Source organism: Stenella coeruleoalba (genome assembly GCF_951394435.1).
Source record: "Stenella coeruleoalba genome assembly, chromosome: X".
NCBI classification, from domain to species: domain Eukaryota; kingdom Metazoa; phylum Chordata; class Mammalia; order Artiodactyla; family Delphinidae; genus Stenella; species Stenella coeruleoalba.
The window spans coordinates 123,143,777-123,160,920 of record NC_137152.1 but is presented as its reverse complement, the minus strand read 5'-3'; the positions used below and the strand labels follow the sequence as shown (position 1 = coordinate 123,160,920).

Here is a 17,144-nt window from a genome sequence, read left to right as displayed (position 1 = left end):
AATGGGAGGAAATATTTACAAGTCACATAACTGATAAGAGACTTGCACCTACAATATGTAAAGAACTCTTACAACTCAATAATAAAAGGACAAATAATCCAGTTTTTAAATGGACAAAGGGGGAATTCCCTGGTGATCCAGTGGTTAGAACTCCGAGCTCTCACTGCCAGGGGCCCAGGTTCAATCAATCCCTGGTCGGGGAACTAAGATCCCAAAAGCTGCTCGGCGGCCAAACAAAAAGAAAAAGGCAAAGGATCTGAGCCTACCTTTCTCCAAGGAAAATATGCAAATGGCCAATAAGAATGTGAAAATATGCACATTGTCATTAGTCATCAGGGAAATGCAAATCAAAACCACAATGAGATACCACTTCATACCCACTAGGATGTCTAGAATCAAAAAGTCAGAAAATAACAAGTGTTGGAAAAGATATGGAGAAATCAGAACCCTCATACACTGCTGGTAGGAATGTAAAATGGTGCAGCCACTGTGGGAAGCAGTCTGGAATTTCTTCAAAGGATGTAACATATAGTTACCATAGGTCACAGGAATTCTACTCCTAGGTTTAAACCCAAAAGAGTTTGAACACAAACAAAAACTTGTTCAAACAAAACTTGTACAAACAAAAACTTGTACATGAATGTTCATAGCAGCATTATTCATAATAGCCAAAAGACGGAAACAACCCAAATGTCCATCAACAGATAAATGGATAAACAAAATGCGTTATGTCACCCAATGGAATAGTATTCAGTTATATAAAGGAATGAAGTCCTGATACATGTTACAATGTGGATGAACTCTAAAACATCATGGTAAGTGAAAGAAGCCAGTTACAAAAGTCTACATATTCTATGATTCCATTTATTTTTAATGACATCAGATTGGCAAGATTTAAGAAAGAATATCATATATGATGCTTGAAGTAATGCCAAAAAATGGTCTTTTCACACCTTGCTGACTAGAATTTAAATTGCTCAGTATGTTTGCAAAGTATAATGCCCATATATATAACATTTAAAATATTCATACTCTTTGACTTCCTGGTCTTTCTTATTAAGACTCTATTTCATAGAAATAATGTACGTGTGACTATACTTAAGAGAATATTGCAGCATTGTTATGGCAAAAGGAAAATAGTTGGAAATGGAGAGATGCCAATGATTCTTTATTAATTGCAAAAAGCAAGTGTCAGAGTAATGGTCCAGTTCGATCAAATTTTTGTAAAATCAAACAGCAATAAATATGTATATGTATATATATTTTCATAGAAATACACGTGGAAGAATATATAACAAACTTAATATCTTGGGGAAGTAGGGGGCAGATAATTATAGACTCCCTTTTTGTGTATTTTTGTATTGTTTCGTTAGTTTTAATGAAGAGGTGTTACTTTTGCAATTTGAGAGATAGATAGAGAAAATTTTTAATTAAGAAGAGGAATTAGAAAGGAAGGGAACGAACTGTTTTCCCGGCCATTTCTGTGTGCGCTCCTCTTACAGACAGTGCGGTCCTGGGCGTCGCCGCTACGTGGAGGATTACAGTAACCCTGTAGTCAGTGATGAGTCAGAGTGCGTGGTGCTGATGCTGCTGCCATTTCATCACCTCTGCGAGCGCAGCGTCCATCCCTCCTCTCTCCCTGCGCCTGGGCCTACCTCGCCTCAGGCTGCCAGGCCAACGATGCGCTCGTGGCCGATCTAGATCAGGACCGAGTCGCGCTCTCTGAGGTCTCGGCCGGGCGCCCCCATCTCGCCGCCCACGGCCTGGGCCAAGGAGACCTGCCGAGCCCCGGCCATGGAGGCCATCTGGCTGTACCAGTTCCGGCTCATTGTCATCGGGGATTCCACGGTGGGCAAGTCCTGTCTGATCCGCCGCTTCACCGAGGGCCGCTTTGCCCAGGTTTCGGACCCCACGGTGGGGGTGGATTTTTTCTCCCGTCTGGTGGAGATCGAGCCAGGAAAACGCATCAAGCTCCAGATCTGGGATACCGCGGGTCAAGAGAGGTTCAGGTGGGAGCGCAGCCCGGGCCCGCGAGCAGTGGGAGGGTCTTTGGGGCTTGCACCGTCCCTGGGGAAAGAGGACTTCCTGGTCCTGGTCGCCGCCCTTAGGGAAGGTAGCGAGGGTCTGAGAGTTTCTGCTCAAGCCCACCTTCAGGTAGCTGGGAGTTCAGTGCAGGGAAAGATGCACCCTGGCTGGGAAGGCCAGCCAATGATACATACTGCTCGCACCACAACTGCACCAACCTGCCCCTTGGTGGCTAATAAACTAGAGGGAGTTGATCACTGTAATTCATCAATTTCAGTCCCTATACTACATTTCGAAAATGTTCCCAGGTCATCCTAATGTAACTGACAGATATAGATAGATGATGTAGAGATAGAGAGAAAGATAGCTAGATATAGATATAAACATAGATACTATATAGAAATATATATATATATATATATATGAAATAGACACTGATGATTGATGCCTTCTTGCAACCAGCAGACATTGAATGATCAGCCACTATATGCCAGACACTGCACTGTTTCTGGGAAAACAGCCTGAGGAAACTCCGGCAAGGGGATGCCATGTAAACAAAACAGACATAGGCATTTCCCTCTTAGAATGTCTGTGCTAGCATACTGGGGGCAAAATAGACCAGCAATTACACAAAAAAGTGCCTTGTTCATATTTGTATGCCACTGCCTACCAGAACGCTTAGCACATATTGAGTACTCAATGAACAGGTTTAATTTTCTCTTACAACCCTTTGGTGGCCCTTGTAGTATGTATCGTTTGTAATTATATGTATGAACACAGATGAGGGAAGGCTAAGTGGAGAAGATGAGGCCTGATGAGTGTGATACCCAAGCAAAACAGGAAAAGCCCAGGGCAAGGAAGCAGCGTGTATGAAGACAGAAGTGAGAGAGAGCAGTGTACACAGAAAACTTTGAGCTACAGTCATGCCGAGCAGCAGGAACTAGATCAAGAGGGCTCAATAGCTCATGTTTAGGATCGTTTCTTCATTTAGCTATCGAACACTAATCAGGCATAGAAGATGCTGCTTAGGTGGTTGAAGAGGGGTGGGGAGAAGAGAAAATTTCAAATATCCTTGTTCAGGTTCACTTTGAACTTGTGATTGCATTTCTCATATTATAATAGAAGAAAGGTATCTTTTATGCTTATTGGAATTTCGTTCTGTATGAACATCCTTTTCCTATCCACTGATTATTATTTATTGGGTGATAGTGATTTCTAACAGCTCTTTATATATTAAGAACATTTATCCTTTTCTGTCATGGATATTGTAAACTATTTTCCCAGTTTTTCATTTGTCTTTTAACTTTCTTTAAGAACATTTTTTGATGTATGTGAGGTTTTAATTTTTATGTAGCCTTGTGTTGTATTTATAAAGAAAGGGCTTTGCTACTTTCTAAATAGTCACAAAACATTAATGTAATAATGTATTTTAGAGTTTTGACTACAGCTTGCCTATTGATTTCTTGAACCAAGCCGTTCACGAATCACGATCTTTGTTCACGTTGAATTTTCTGGTACACCCACCATTCTCCATGAATCTTCAAACATAAGGGAATTAGAAATGCTTTCAGTCCTTATGGCTGATTTGCCTGCTTCTGGAGGCAAACTCAATTTGTAAGCTTTGTCCTTACCATCCTCTAGCTTGGACTTTAATTCCCTGGAAATTGTTTATTCTGTTACCACTGGGCCATTTGTCCTAAGCCTTAAGCTATTGAGTCCCTCATTGTTTATCTTCATCCAAGGAGACAGAAAAACTAAAAATAAACATAGATCAAAAAGCACAGTAGTAAAAAAAACAAAAGCACAGTAGTCTAAAGCAAGTGATTGTACCAGCAAGTAGTTCTACAATGTCTAATATGCTCTGAGAGAAGTACCATAATGCGTATTGAAAATGAAGCTCCTCAAATCAAGAAGCGAAAATGCATGCGGTTTCTTCTGCTTAAGAAGTAAAGAAAATGGATAATAGGTTTTAGAAGCATTCTAAAGCATTCTACAATGCTTTAAATAAATCATATTATTTTAAGGGGAAGCTTTGGCTATTTGGGCAGTTTTTCCCAGCTTGTGGCTCCCGAGTGAGTCTCTTCAAAATGTGTCAGGAAGTGGGGCCAGCAGACACTTGGCTCAAGGCCTTTGCAGACCATCCCTCTTTTTCCTATTCCCACATGGCCTGGAAAATAAAAAACAAAATTATGCTCCTCCTCACAGAAGAGATTGAGGACCCCTGTTAGATTAAAATAAAAATATAATAATAGACAAACGTGGTAATGATAAATGGGAAAAAATGGAGTATATTGTAATATACCTATATACTTATAAGCATTTTCTGTCAGCTATCGTAAATTCACTCTTATTTTTTAGAAAATCCTTTTCCAACTACTATAATTTGTAATGAGTTCTCCAGGTCACAGAATACTTTAACATCCATTATTTCATTTGCCTCATGATAACCTGTTACTTAAGCATCCCACTGAACAGAAGAGGAAGTCTCATTCAGCTATTCAGATGTGGGCGTGGAGAGTTAACTGTGGCTCTTGCCTAAATCGAGGGAAAATGCCTGTATGTCCATGAGCGTTCGTTTCTAGAAGATTCCATCTCAAAGTTTTGTTCAATTGAGAATTCATATATCATTATTATTATGGAATGACATTTGTATTGCTTTGTCTAAAAAAGAAAACAATTTTCACCAAAGGGCTGTGTCACTAACCAGAGACAACAGAATACACTGAGTTCGTTGAAGGGCGGGAGTTCGGGCGTGGCCTTCATTCTTTGCTTCTTTCTTGTGTTGCAGATCCATCACTCGTGCCTACTACAGGAACTCAGTAGGTGGTCTGCTCTTATTTGACATTACCAACCGCAGGTCCTTCCAGAATGTCCATGAGTGGTTAGAAGAGACCAAAGTACACGTTCAGCCCTACCAAATTGTATTTGTTCTCGTGGGTCACAAGTGTGACCTGGATACACAGAGGCAAGTGACTCGCCACGAGGCAGAGAAACTGGCTGCTGCATACGGCATGAAGTACATTGAAACGTCAGCCCGAGATGCCATTAATGTGGAGAAAGCCTTCACAGACCTGACAAGAGACATATACGAGCTGGTTAAAAGGGGGGATATTATCATCCAGGAGGGCTGGGAAGGGGTGAAGAGTGGATTTGTACCAAACGTGGTTCACTCTTCAGAAGAGGTTGTCAAATCAGAGAGAAGATGTTTGTGCTAGTCAGCCCTTTTATCTCCAAAACATGCTCTCCCACCTGAACTTAAAAGTGATCAAAATGAATAGAATCATCGTGTGACTGAAGAGAACTTAACCTCCATATTGGATCCCAAGTGAGCGTCCTCCCCAAGGGGCCCTTGGACAGGTGATGGGCGGGCGGGCGGGTGGGTGGGTTGGGGAGCCTGGGTGCTGGGACTGGCACTTTTTTGTGGTCCATGCTGGGCAGTGGCCGCTCTGTGTGCCCTTTGTGGACCGCATGTCAAGGAGCTGAGGTCTGGGGAGCTAGGCCCCAGAAAAGTACACCCACAGTCAGGACAACTATTTCTTGGTATTTCAGCTCATTCATAGGTCACGATCATAAAGAAATACGTAAAGGGGAGAAAAGTATCACATTGGGAACAATTAGCCAACCTAAAAAAGAGCATGAGATCCGCTTAATCAGTGAGAATATCCTGCACTAAACATATGTGCTGGGTTTGGTTAAAAGGTACCAATTAGCTTCTAAACAGCTCATCTGTAAAATGAGGGGTGTGGACCAGCCTTTTACTAAGACCCTTTCAAGGCCTGGAGTTCTAGTGAAAATGGTGTGAATGTGAAAAAGGGAGGCTATTTACACACTGTTACTGTCACACTTGAAAACATGTACAGCCTTGTGAAAGAATAACCAGCTGTGTGTAAGAAATTGTCCCACGCAAATTATCGTGTAAGTAGAAGAGAGAAATACTGTAACTCCAATGCCCTCTTTCCCCTCTGACCACGCCTGGGGTTCACTGCATCGGCGACTGCAATCTGAAGGTAAACACCTGCTCAACAGGAGGTGCTGTAAGCCTTACAGACACGTTACAGTTCGTTGACTTACTTATTTGATCATCGTAACAAGCCGTTAGGGTTTCTTCCCCAGTTTACGAAAAAATTAACTGAGGGGCAGGAGAGTCACTTGACCCCTGGTTCTTGTTTCACTGCATCATCCTGCTGTCAGATGAATAAACTGTTATTGTTTGCTTTGGAAGAGACATGACTGTAAATAAATATTCTCTACATGTTAGGATATGTTTCCTTATTGATTACAACTCAGCTATAATCCTGAGGGAACCCGGGCATGAGTCGAAGGTAAAGCCCATTCAGGTATTATTGACAAGAGGATTTTACACAAGTGAATAACTGCACAGTGAAAACACGTTAGAACTGTTCGGGCTGTAAATGTTCTTATCACTAAAACACAGTGGATGTATTATTGAAAGGAACCAAATACAGCAATGGGGAGTGGGATGGGGATAAAATACTCACCTCACAATGACCTTGGCCACTTGTTTGCCTTATGCCTACCCTGGGTTCCTGTCTACCCTAGAAAGTCAGCTCTCAGTTCTCAGGTGAACAGACAGCTAACTGCATCAGAAACTTGGAATGGTTGACTTGAGGTTCCATTATCTTCTTGCAGAGACGTGATGCTTTAAATGATGTTTTTGAATTGTAGCCAGTTCAGCTAGGCAAAAGCCATACTTCTCACAGTAAGAAAATAATTCTGATTAGACTCGCCTTTCTCATATCCATTGTGATAGGAAAGCCTGAGGATGGTAAATTGCTTTGAAATATGGTACTGAACTTCAGGATGGATGTAACCAAATCTGAAATATGGGGGATTTACTTCAGCCGGAATAAAGAAGTCAAATCATGAAAATCATGGAAACAAACCACCTTGGACCTACGTGCAGCATCAACCCCAAGTGACCCAATCATCATCTCTTCCTTCGTTTAGCATGACCTGGCTTGGGTGGAGTAATTAAGTTGCCAGCTTTGTGGTTGTAGAAGACAAACAAAAGATAGTAAATTGGGTTAACACAAAGTTTCATCAACTACTATACTTAATTATGTTTAGAAGATTCTGAAAGCAAGATTATCCAGTGGATAGATGAGAGTTGACTGTATTCTGTCAGTTCAAAAAAAAAAGGTACAAACAAAACTCTACCGTTTTCTTGACTTAAATACATCATATGTATACTTTTCCCATTCCTTTCATTTTTTAGGCAGGTTTAAAAACTCTCAGCATAGATCCAGCAGAAGTGGCTGAGCTTAATTGCTTAAACAAGTTCTCGAACTTTAAAAATCATTTTAGTAGAATTCAGTGCTGTTGTCACTGCAATAACTGGGTTTTAGAAAATGTGTGAAAAAATCAGGTGTTAACACAATATTAAGGATAAAGCTTTAGAAGCTATTTTATTACATAGGTGAAGACAAGATAAACTAACTTGTAACAAAGACCACAACTGCATGTTGGATTAGATTGTCTCATATTCCAGAATAAAATGTACTGTATACTTTTCTTCACTTTGTTGTGCACTGTAATGAAATGTGAAAAAGATGTTTTCTTTAGCTGTATGTGAATGAAAATATGCTTGTATTTAGTAAAATGGTTGATTATGTGACTGTGAGATTCTAAGTGTGTGTTGTAGCTGTTTCCAGAGGAGTCTGTCACTCGTGTAGCAACCACTACAAAGAACATCAGTTAGCTGTGACATATGCTATGCACGACAGTATCTTAAAGCCAGAAAGTTATATGATCATCATGTTGAAAGTCACAGAGACCTCACTAATGCCTGGAAATCCCATACCACTTTTGGAAACATCAGTTCTGTCAAGCCTAAATCTGAATCATTGCAATTTTTAGTCAAGGATCTTTTTGTTTAAATTTTAACCATTTTAAAAATTAAATTTATGTATTTATTTATTTTTATTATTATTTTAAATTTTTGGCAGCGTTGGGTCTTCGTTGCTGCACGCAGGCTTTCTCTAGTTGCAGTGAGCGGGAGCTACTCTTCGTTGTGGTGCGTGGGCTTCTCACTGCGGTGGCTTCTCTTGTTGCAGAGCATGGGCTCTAGGCACGTGGGCTTCAATAGTTGTGGCTCACGGGCTCAGTAGTTGTGGCACGTGGGCTCAGTAGTTGTGGCTCACGGGCTCTAGGCGCACAGGCTTCAGTAGTTGTGGCACGTGGGCCTAGTAGTTGTGGGTCGTGGCTCTAGAGCACAGGCTCAGTAGTTGTGGCGCACGGGCTTAGTTGCTCCGCGGCATGTGGGATCTTCCTGGACCAGGGCTCGAACCTGTGTCCCTTGCACTGGCAGGCGGATTCTTAACCACTGTGCCACCCGGGAAGCCCTTAACCATTTTTATTAAATAGCTCCTAAAATTTTTTTTGTTTTTTAATTGAAGTATAGTTAATTTACAATATACTCATTTCAGATGTACAAAATAGTGATTCAGTATTTTTATAAATTATACTCCATTTAAAGTTATTCCAAAATATTGGCTGTATTCCCTGTGCTGTACAGTATATCCTTGTAGCTACTTTATTTTATACATAGTAGTTTGTACCTCTTAATCCTCTACCTCTATCTTGCCCCTCCCCCTTCCCTGTCCTCATTGCTAACCACTGGTTTGTTCTCCACATCTGTGAGTCTGCTTCTGCTTTGTTATATTCAGCAGTTTATTGTATTTCTTAGATTCCATATATAGGTGATGTAATATTTGTCTTTCTCTGTCTGACTTACTTCACTTAGTATGATAATCTCTAGGTCCACCCATGCTCCTGCAAATGACAATATTTCATTTTTTACGGCCAAGTAATATTCCATTATATATATGCATATATATACATATATATATACATTATGTATATACATATATATTCCATTATATATATATACCACATTTTATATATATATATATATATACACACACACACACACATACCCCATTATACACACACACACACACACACACACACACACACACGCACGCACCACATCTTTATCCATTCATCTGTTGATGGACTTTTAGGTTGCTTCCACGTTTGACTATTGTAAATAGTGCTGCTGTGAACACTGGGTGCATGTATATTTTTGAATTAGAGTTTTTGTTTTCTTCAGACAGAGGCCAGGTAGCTTATTACAATTGTTGTCTTCCCTGGAAAGTCTTCTTTTCTCCAGGCTAAATTGCCTCAGTCTTTTCAAGTCCTCCTAAGGTGTGCTCTTTGTGTCAGGATGACTTGGAGCATATAAACACTGCCTGGGGTTTATAGCACATATTTGGGGGAGGGTAATAAAGGGGAAGATGTTTGACTCTGAGTCTGGGCACAGGTACGCTGAGTTCTGTGCAGCTTTGTCACTTTTATAATCATGAGTGAATGAGGGAGGGAGGGAGGGAGGAAGGGGGGGGAAAGAGGGAGGGAAGGAAGGAAGGACCAACAATGCAACAGCGTTTAACATAGTTTATCACTCTGCAGGGCTTGATTATCTTTTCTTCAGTTATATTAAGTCCCTTGGTGACCTCATTCAGTTCCATGGCTGTAACTACCAAGGAGTCCTGAATTTCTATCTCCAGCTCGTATCTTTCCCATGGACTCTGGACCTTTAGAAGCAACTGTGTAGCCAATATCTCCATTTGAGAGTCTATTAGGATCAGAAATGTAACATGTCACACCGTCATTTGTTGCCTGAGTTACTGTGAGAGCTGATTTCACTGCTTCCACTCTTTGCCCCACACTCTATTCTCCACACAGAAGGAGACTAAATAGTCAGACTCTATGTTGAGACAACTTCTGCAGCCACATCTTCTCTAGGATCAGGAAGCTGCTTGCAGATTTTGGAAGCCATTGGTTTCAGAACTTGATGGAGGTGAGGGAGAAATCCATGCAGACATCTTAAGGCAGAGAATTCCAGATTGAGTGAAGGGCAAGTACAAAGGCCCTGAGGTGTGAAGGTGCTGGGTGCGTTTGATGAACAGGAAAGAAAACTGTGCAGCTGGAGTAGAATGATCAACAGGTCAGAAGTAAGAAACAAGGTTACACGGGTGATGGGATGGGGATGGACTTCACTTTTAAGGGTTCTTCTGAAGGCCATTGGTTTTCAGCTGACTAAAATGGATAACCACTGGGGAATTACGAGTAGATGATTATTCCCTGGGGAACAACAAACTTTAGGGAAAGGGAACTCAGAAGGAGAGAATGGAAAACCTGGAGAGCACAGTGTCACAGGAAGGAGTAGACAATAGTATCACCATGCAGCAATGGGCTCAGAAAGACGAGGACTAAAATATATCCATAGCATTTGAGGAAGTCATGCACGACCTTTGCCGGCATAGTGCTGGTGGAATGATTTCTGCCTGCACCAAGCCTCTCAGGAAGTCAGTGTTCTTAGTTCTGTGGGAGGCCCAATTCTTTCCTCGTTCTCCATCCTCTCTTCTCCCTAGACAATCTTACCTACTCTCATGACTTCAGTTGTTGTCTTTGCATTGAAGACTCCCAAATGAAGGACTTCAGCCCACTGAGCATTGTACCAATACAACCAACTTGCCTACTAAACACATCCACAAATTCCTCAAGCTTCACCTATCCAGTATGAGATCAACATTTATCAAAATGTGCTCCTTCAACCCCAGTCTTTCTTATCTCTATAAATGACACCACCATCTACCCCCTTGTTCAACACAGAAACTCGAGTTATTCTTAATTCCTCACTTCCCCTCACCTCCCATATTAAATTAATCATCAAGCCCTATCAGCTCTATCTTCAAAATATATCCAAGTCTGCCATTTTCTCCGTCTCCATTGCTATCACGTTTGTCTAAGCCACTATCAACTCTTTGCTGAACTACTTAATATCTTAATATCTACTTCTGCTCTTATTCCCATGACACATTCTCAACATAACAGCTAGAATGATCTTTTCAAAATGCAAGTCAGACCAAGTCATTCACCTGCTTAAAACCCACCAGTGGTTTCTCATCACATTTAGAACAAAATCCAAGCAAACCTTACATTTCTTAACATGGCTACAAGGCCTTGCATGATCTGGCCTCTTGACTACTCTAAATATAAGGTCCATGAAAGTAAGAACCTTATTCATCTTGTTCACCAGTATTTTCACAACCTGTACCATAGATATAGGCTTGAATCATCAATAAATATTTGAATGAATGATATTTTTCTTGCCCTACTTCAATCCAATGACCTTGACTGTTACTTCACTTCCATAAAATACACACATGGCCCCATCCTAAAGCATTACAAAATTTTATACAACCTCTGGAATTCCTCTCCGATTACAAGCTCTGGTTGTCCACTCTATCCCTTGAATCCTGTTTTAAACTTCTTTAGAACCTTCAGGCAATCAGTCACTGCCCATTGCCAGTCTATCAATCAAGGCACCCCTTGACTTTGTTTCTCTCCCTCTGTTTTCTGGCTCTTCTGGTCAACTGCATTCAAGTCATCAGTTCCTAAAGAAAATGGCTGTTAAAAGTTTGATCTATTTCCTTCTAGATTTTTTTCATTTTACTTTTCAAAAGGTTATTTAACAGAGTGGTTAAAAGTGTGGATTTTGGAGTAAGACAAACATGGGTTCAAATTCTGACTCTACAAGTCTCGATTTTCACATATATTAAATTGGATAATAATAGTATTTAATCTATAAGGTTGTTGTGAGGATGAAATGAAATGATCTACATAAAATACTTAGCAAAAGCCCTGGCACTTGCTGAACGTCACACAGTAAACATACTCAGTTTATGTATTATGTTTGCACCTAAATGAATCTTTTTCATAAATGGTATCATGCAACACATACTGTGCTGTTACCTTTTTCACATACAGTATATTTTCTGTGAATGCATGATGGCAGTAGCTATTTTTGCTCACATGATAATATTTCTACAGTCAATCAGTGCCTAGTACATTTTTTTTTTTTTTTTGGCTGTGCTGAGCGGCTTGTGGGATCTTAGTTCCCCGACCAGGGATTGAACCCGGGCACGTGGCAGTGAAAGCATCGAGTCCTAACCACTGGACTGCCAGGGAATTCCCCATATTTGTTGACTGTGATCAGAAGGAATTAGCTGACATATTGAAGATGACGAAGCAGACATAGAAGAAAGCTGGGTCCTTCATGACGCCACTGAGCTACAGATTTAACTATCCTGAAGCCACTCTATACGAAGACGTCTTATTACAAGAGATAGTAAATCCCCTTTTAGTTTATGCCACTTTTTTCCACTTGTAGCTGAAAGACTCCTAACTAATACAACAGAATTCTATTATACGTATGTACATACAATAAGTTACTTAATCAATTCTCTTTGGTGAACATTAGGTTATGTACAATGTTTTGCTATTATAAACCAATTCCTCAATACATACATATCTTTGTGCATCTGACCAATTATGTCCTCAAGTCAAAGGCATAAATGTGACCAATTTATGAATCAAATAATATACACATTTAAAATTTTGATATAATTAACCAGATTGCTCTCCAGAAAGGCTTAACTGAATGCCCATGAACAGTGTATAATAATGCCTATACTGAGTATTATTGTGAATCTTTTAACTCTTTGCAAATCTGAGAGGTGAATATGTATAAATATTTTTAAATTTGCATACCTTTGGTTATTGGTTTTCTGTTCCTTGCTGCTGAAACTAGTCCTAACTAATAAAAAACGTGCTTTGGGGCTTCCCTGGTGGCGCAGTGGTTGAGAGTCTGCCTGCCGATGCAGGGGACACGGGTTCGTGCCCCGGTCTGGGAAGATCCCACATGCCGCAGAGCGGCTGGGCCCGTGAGCCATGGCCACTGAGCCCGCGCGTCCACAGCCTGTGCTCCGCAATGGGAGAGGCCACAACAGTGAGAGGCCCGCGTACCGCAAAAAAATAAAATAAAAAAAAAAGGTGCTGGCTTTTATCTTATTAATTAGTAAGATCTTATATATGGAAAACAATTCTTTTTTTTTAGAGGTTTAAATGTTTTTATATAAATTTATTTATTTTTGGCTGCTTTGGGTCTTTGCTGCTGTGCACGGGCTTTCTCTAGTTGTGGCGAGCGGGGGCTACTCTCCTTTGCGGTGCATGGGCTTCTCATTGCAGTGGCTTCTTGTTGCGGAGCACAGGCTCTAGGTGTACGGGCTTCAGTAGTTGTGGCTCACGGGCTCTAGAGCGCAAGCTCAGTAGTTGTGGTGCACGGGCTTAGTTGCTCCGCGGCATGTGGGATCTTCCCGGACCGGGGCTCAAACCCGTGTTCCCTGCATTGGCAGGCGGATTCTTAACCACTACACCACCAGGGAAGTCCTGGAAAACAATTCTTTATCCATCACATATGTTACAATATTTTTTCATGTTTTTCTGACTTTTTACTTATGGTGTTTGGTAATACAGAAGTCTTTAATATCTAATAATAAATAATATCACTTATTATTACTAAATAAGTTAATACTAAATAATATTTGGTATTTATTATTTAATAGTTATTTAATATGTTGTCTCCAAGAAACTGGAAACAGCTGTCTCAGAGTTGGGGAACTGGGTGGCTGGGGGGCAGTTGTGATTTCTGTACCATGTACCTTGTTATTTTTCTTATATGGCCTCTTTTGTTAATGCTTTCTGGCAGTAATGGTAGATTTAGATAGACCTTCTCCACCCAAATACTAGAAAAACATTTTGCTATGATTTCCTATAATGGATTTAGGGTTCCTTTAGGAATTGACTTATGTATAGAATGTGGAGGTAGGGATAACTATTTTTCCCAAATGCCTAGTTTTTTAACCCATACCATCCACAGAATACTCCATTCTATATTTTACCCCTTTCGAACATTAAATTTGAATATCAAACATATATACATGAGGGGGTCTGTTTTTGGACTCCTGTATTATAGTTCATTAATCTGCCTATTCCTGTCCTAATACTACATTGTTTTAGTTATGATAATTCCATAATATGTATTTATGATCTCTTTTGCCTTCAAAATTTTCTGATATTCTCATGCAGTATATTAGAACTTAAGAATAAATGTGTCAGTTTCTTTATCTATTCATACGTTGAAAAGCCAGACACAGAAAGAAAACAAGTACATGATCTCATTTGTATGTGGAATCTGAAAACCTCAAATACATAGAAGCAGGCACAGGGGGGCAGGGGAAATGGGGAGATGCTGGTAAAAGGGTACAAAGTTGTAGTTATGTAAGATGAATAGGTTCTGGACATCTACTGTACTGAACACTGGAAATCTGCTAAGAGACTAGGTTTCAGGTGCTCTCACCACACACACAAAAAACAGTAACTATGTGAGGAGCTGGATGTGTTAATTAGCTTGACTGCAGTAATCACTTCACTATGCATACGTATATCAAACCATCACATTGTACACCTTAAATGTATACAATTTTATTTTAAAAGTAAAATAAGTATAAATGTGTCATGACTCCCCTCAGGTAGGGTTAGGATTTTGATTGCATTAATTTACTGACACTGATAGAATATGTCATTCCATTCATTTAATCCTTAATTTAATATTTATATATCATAAATAGGTTTTTTTTCTCATTACCTGTTCTAGTTGGTTATTTCTACTGTGTAGGAAATCTGTGGATTTGTGTATGCTTACATCTTGTAAACAGACACATTACTAAATTCTCATTAGTTTTTCAATTGATCTCTTCTGTTTTCTAGGTAGACATTATAGTCTACAAATAATGATAATTTTCTCTCTTCCTTTCTAATGTTTACTATTATTATTATTATTTTGGTCTTCTTTCACTGGTCAGAGCCTGGAGCAAAATGATGAATAACAACAGGGACGGCGTGCATCTTTGTCTTGCTCCTGCTAGAAGAATTTTAACTTTAAATTATCTTTATTAGGTTATAGAACTTTTCAAGAGTGTATGTTGAGTTTTTCAAATGTCTTTCTTGTACCCATTGAAATAATCAAATGGTTTTCTTCCCTCAGCCTATAATTAGTTGTATTAGTAAATCTGTTAATGTTTAACAATATTGCTTAACATTCTTAGCATAAACTCTACTTGCTCATGGTGTTATGTTTTAAACACTGCTTGATTTAATTTACTAATATTTTATTAGCATCTTTGCATCTATATTCATGTTTGAGATTGGTTCATAAGAGTATTTCCAAAAAAGTAGTCCGCAGGGATTAAGAGGAATTGGGTTGGGGTGGGGGGAGGAACATACAGTCAAATAAATTTGGAAAATTGTGGATTAAACAAAGCAAAATAGTATTCTGTAGGACTACACTATTACATATAGGGGCTCTCCTCAACCCATATGACAAAAAAATTCACTTTCTCAAGGATTTTAAAGAATTACTATTCAGTGAGAAACACATTGGAAAATGTTGATCTTTGGTGCTGTCAGGTGTGGCATCATGGTTATTCTGGCCTTTTGAATTCATGAAATGGTTGGGAATCTGTCTTTTTATATACCTTAGAATAGTTTAATCCATCAGCCTGGATTCCAGAGTGAAGTGGCCCCAGGGACTGGGATTGACTAACGTAGCATCGCACAGCCGGTCCAGATTAACACATGCATCCTTGTGGGTAAATGTTGGTAATTTATATTTTCCTTGAAAGTTATATTTTCTATCTAGAATTTCAAATGCACTGGCATACAGTTGTGCTTGGTATAATTTTAAAATATCTGTATTGGTGGTTAGAAACCTTTCATTTATAATGTTCTATGTTTCTGTGTTTTATTATTCAGAGGAGTTATTAGAGGTTTGTCTATTTTTATCGGTATTTTCAAAGAACCAGTTCTGTTCTTGGTTTTATCAATTTGATCTTTTCTGCATTGTAATATATTAATTTCTATGTTATCTACATAAATTTATACTTTTTGTTTTTTTCGGGTGAGTGGATACTTCTCTGGTTCTTGAATGTTATGTGACTCTGGGTCTTGTTTAAATTCTATGGCGAACATAGATATTTTTGTTTTAGCAGACAATTTATCTGGATGGGTTAAGGTCTCACATTCCAAACTGGTCTCTGTGGGCTGTTTTTCCAATGCCAGTTGTTCTCAAAACTTTTGCTGAGCCACTGAGTTCTTTCCTGTGTTCGTGCAGCACTCAGTGGACCGTCCAGAAACTGGGCAGTGAACTATCCTTTTGCTCAGTTTTGGAAGTCTTTGGTGTGTTGATTAGGAATACCTACGGAACTCACAGGTTCGCTTTTCCTAAGCTCCTCCCTATGTTTCTCACTCCAGTACAATCCAGTTCCCTGGGCCTTCCCTTTTCTGTGCTCCAGTCAGAAATCACAACCAAGCTGAGACAGTATTGAAAGTAGAAGGGGGAGCTTAAAAACAGGGTGTTAACTGACTGCTCTACAATAGGTATAAACCAGGGCTGTCCCTAGTAAGCCATGGCATACACACTAGACTTAAGTACTAATGGGGAAACAGCAAAGAAGAGGGATAAGGACACACTTTTACGTGTTTTGCGGGGGCTGCTCATTTCAAATGTGTATATGGTGGCAACGTGAAGCTTATTTATGAAGTTATATTTGAGTGGAGGGGTAAGCCACGTAGGTATCTGTAGACTCCTCGGGAAGCACTTTTCAGGAAGACAGAACAACAAGCGGAAAAGTCCTGAAGTAGGAACAAAATGAGTCCATTCCAGGAACAGGAAAGAGACAGGTGTGCGAGAGCAGAAGGCACAAGGGGAAGGGTAGGAGGTAAATGAAAAGACAGAGTGGAAGCTAATCTCATGTCAGTGAACTGAGACCACTGTCAGGATGCTGGCTTTGCCCCGAAGAGAGGCAAGGGTGGAAGCAGAGTCCACTCCGGAGGCTGTGGCGGTGAAGCAGATGTTGCCGACTTCGTCCACGCTGGAGATAAAAATCTGAGCATCGCCAGTGCAGAGGCAGTATTTTCCAGCACAAGGCTGAATGAAGTCCAGACGTCTAGGAGGTAGAAGCATCAGCACATGAAACTGAGAAGCAGCAGGCAGAGAGGGGAGGAAAACCAGGCAGGGACCACAGAAACCAAGGAGGGGATGTTCGGAGGAGAGAGTAATCTTCTGTGTCAAATGCACCTGATAGAGAACAGGAGAGAAACAACGGAGATTGTGAGTACAGACAACACTTTTGAGA

The 17,144-nt window shown here is 40.1% G+C and overlaps 1 protein-coding gene across 1 annotated transcript; it reads left to right on the top strand.

Annotated features, from left to right (window-relative positions):
• The first annotated feature begins 1,656 nt into the window (after positions 1-1,656).
• RAB39B (RAB39B, member RAS oncogene family) lies at positions 1,657-5,362 on the top strand. Its single transcript, XM_079911472.1, has 2 exons — positions 1,657-2,009; positions 4,814-5,362. The coding sequence occupies exons 1-2, from the start codon at positions 1,795-1,797 to the stop codon at positions 5,238-5,240; spliced, it is 642 nt and encodes a 213-aa protein (XP_079767598.1). The 5' UTR covers positions 1,657-1,794; the 3' UTR covers positions 5,241-5,362.
• The last annotated feature ends 11,782 nt before the right edge of the window (positions 5,363-17,144 follow it).

Coding starts and splice junctions, on each gene's coding strand:
- RAB39B (XM_079911472.1), top strand. CDS start 1,795: ATGGAGGCCATCTGGCTGTACCAGTTCCGGCTCATTGTCATCGGGGAT. Junction 2,010..4,813: donor GCGGGTCAAGAGAGGTTCAG/GTGGGAGCGCAG, acceptor CTTGTGTTGCAG/ATCCATCACTCGTGCCTACT.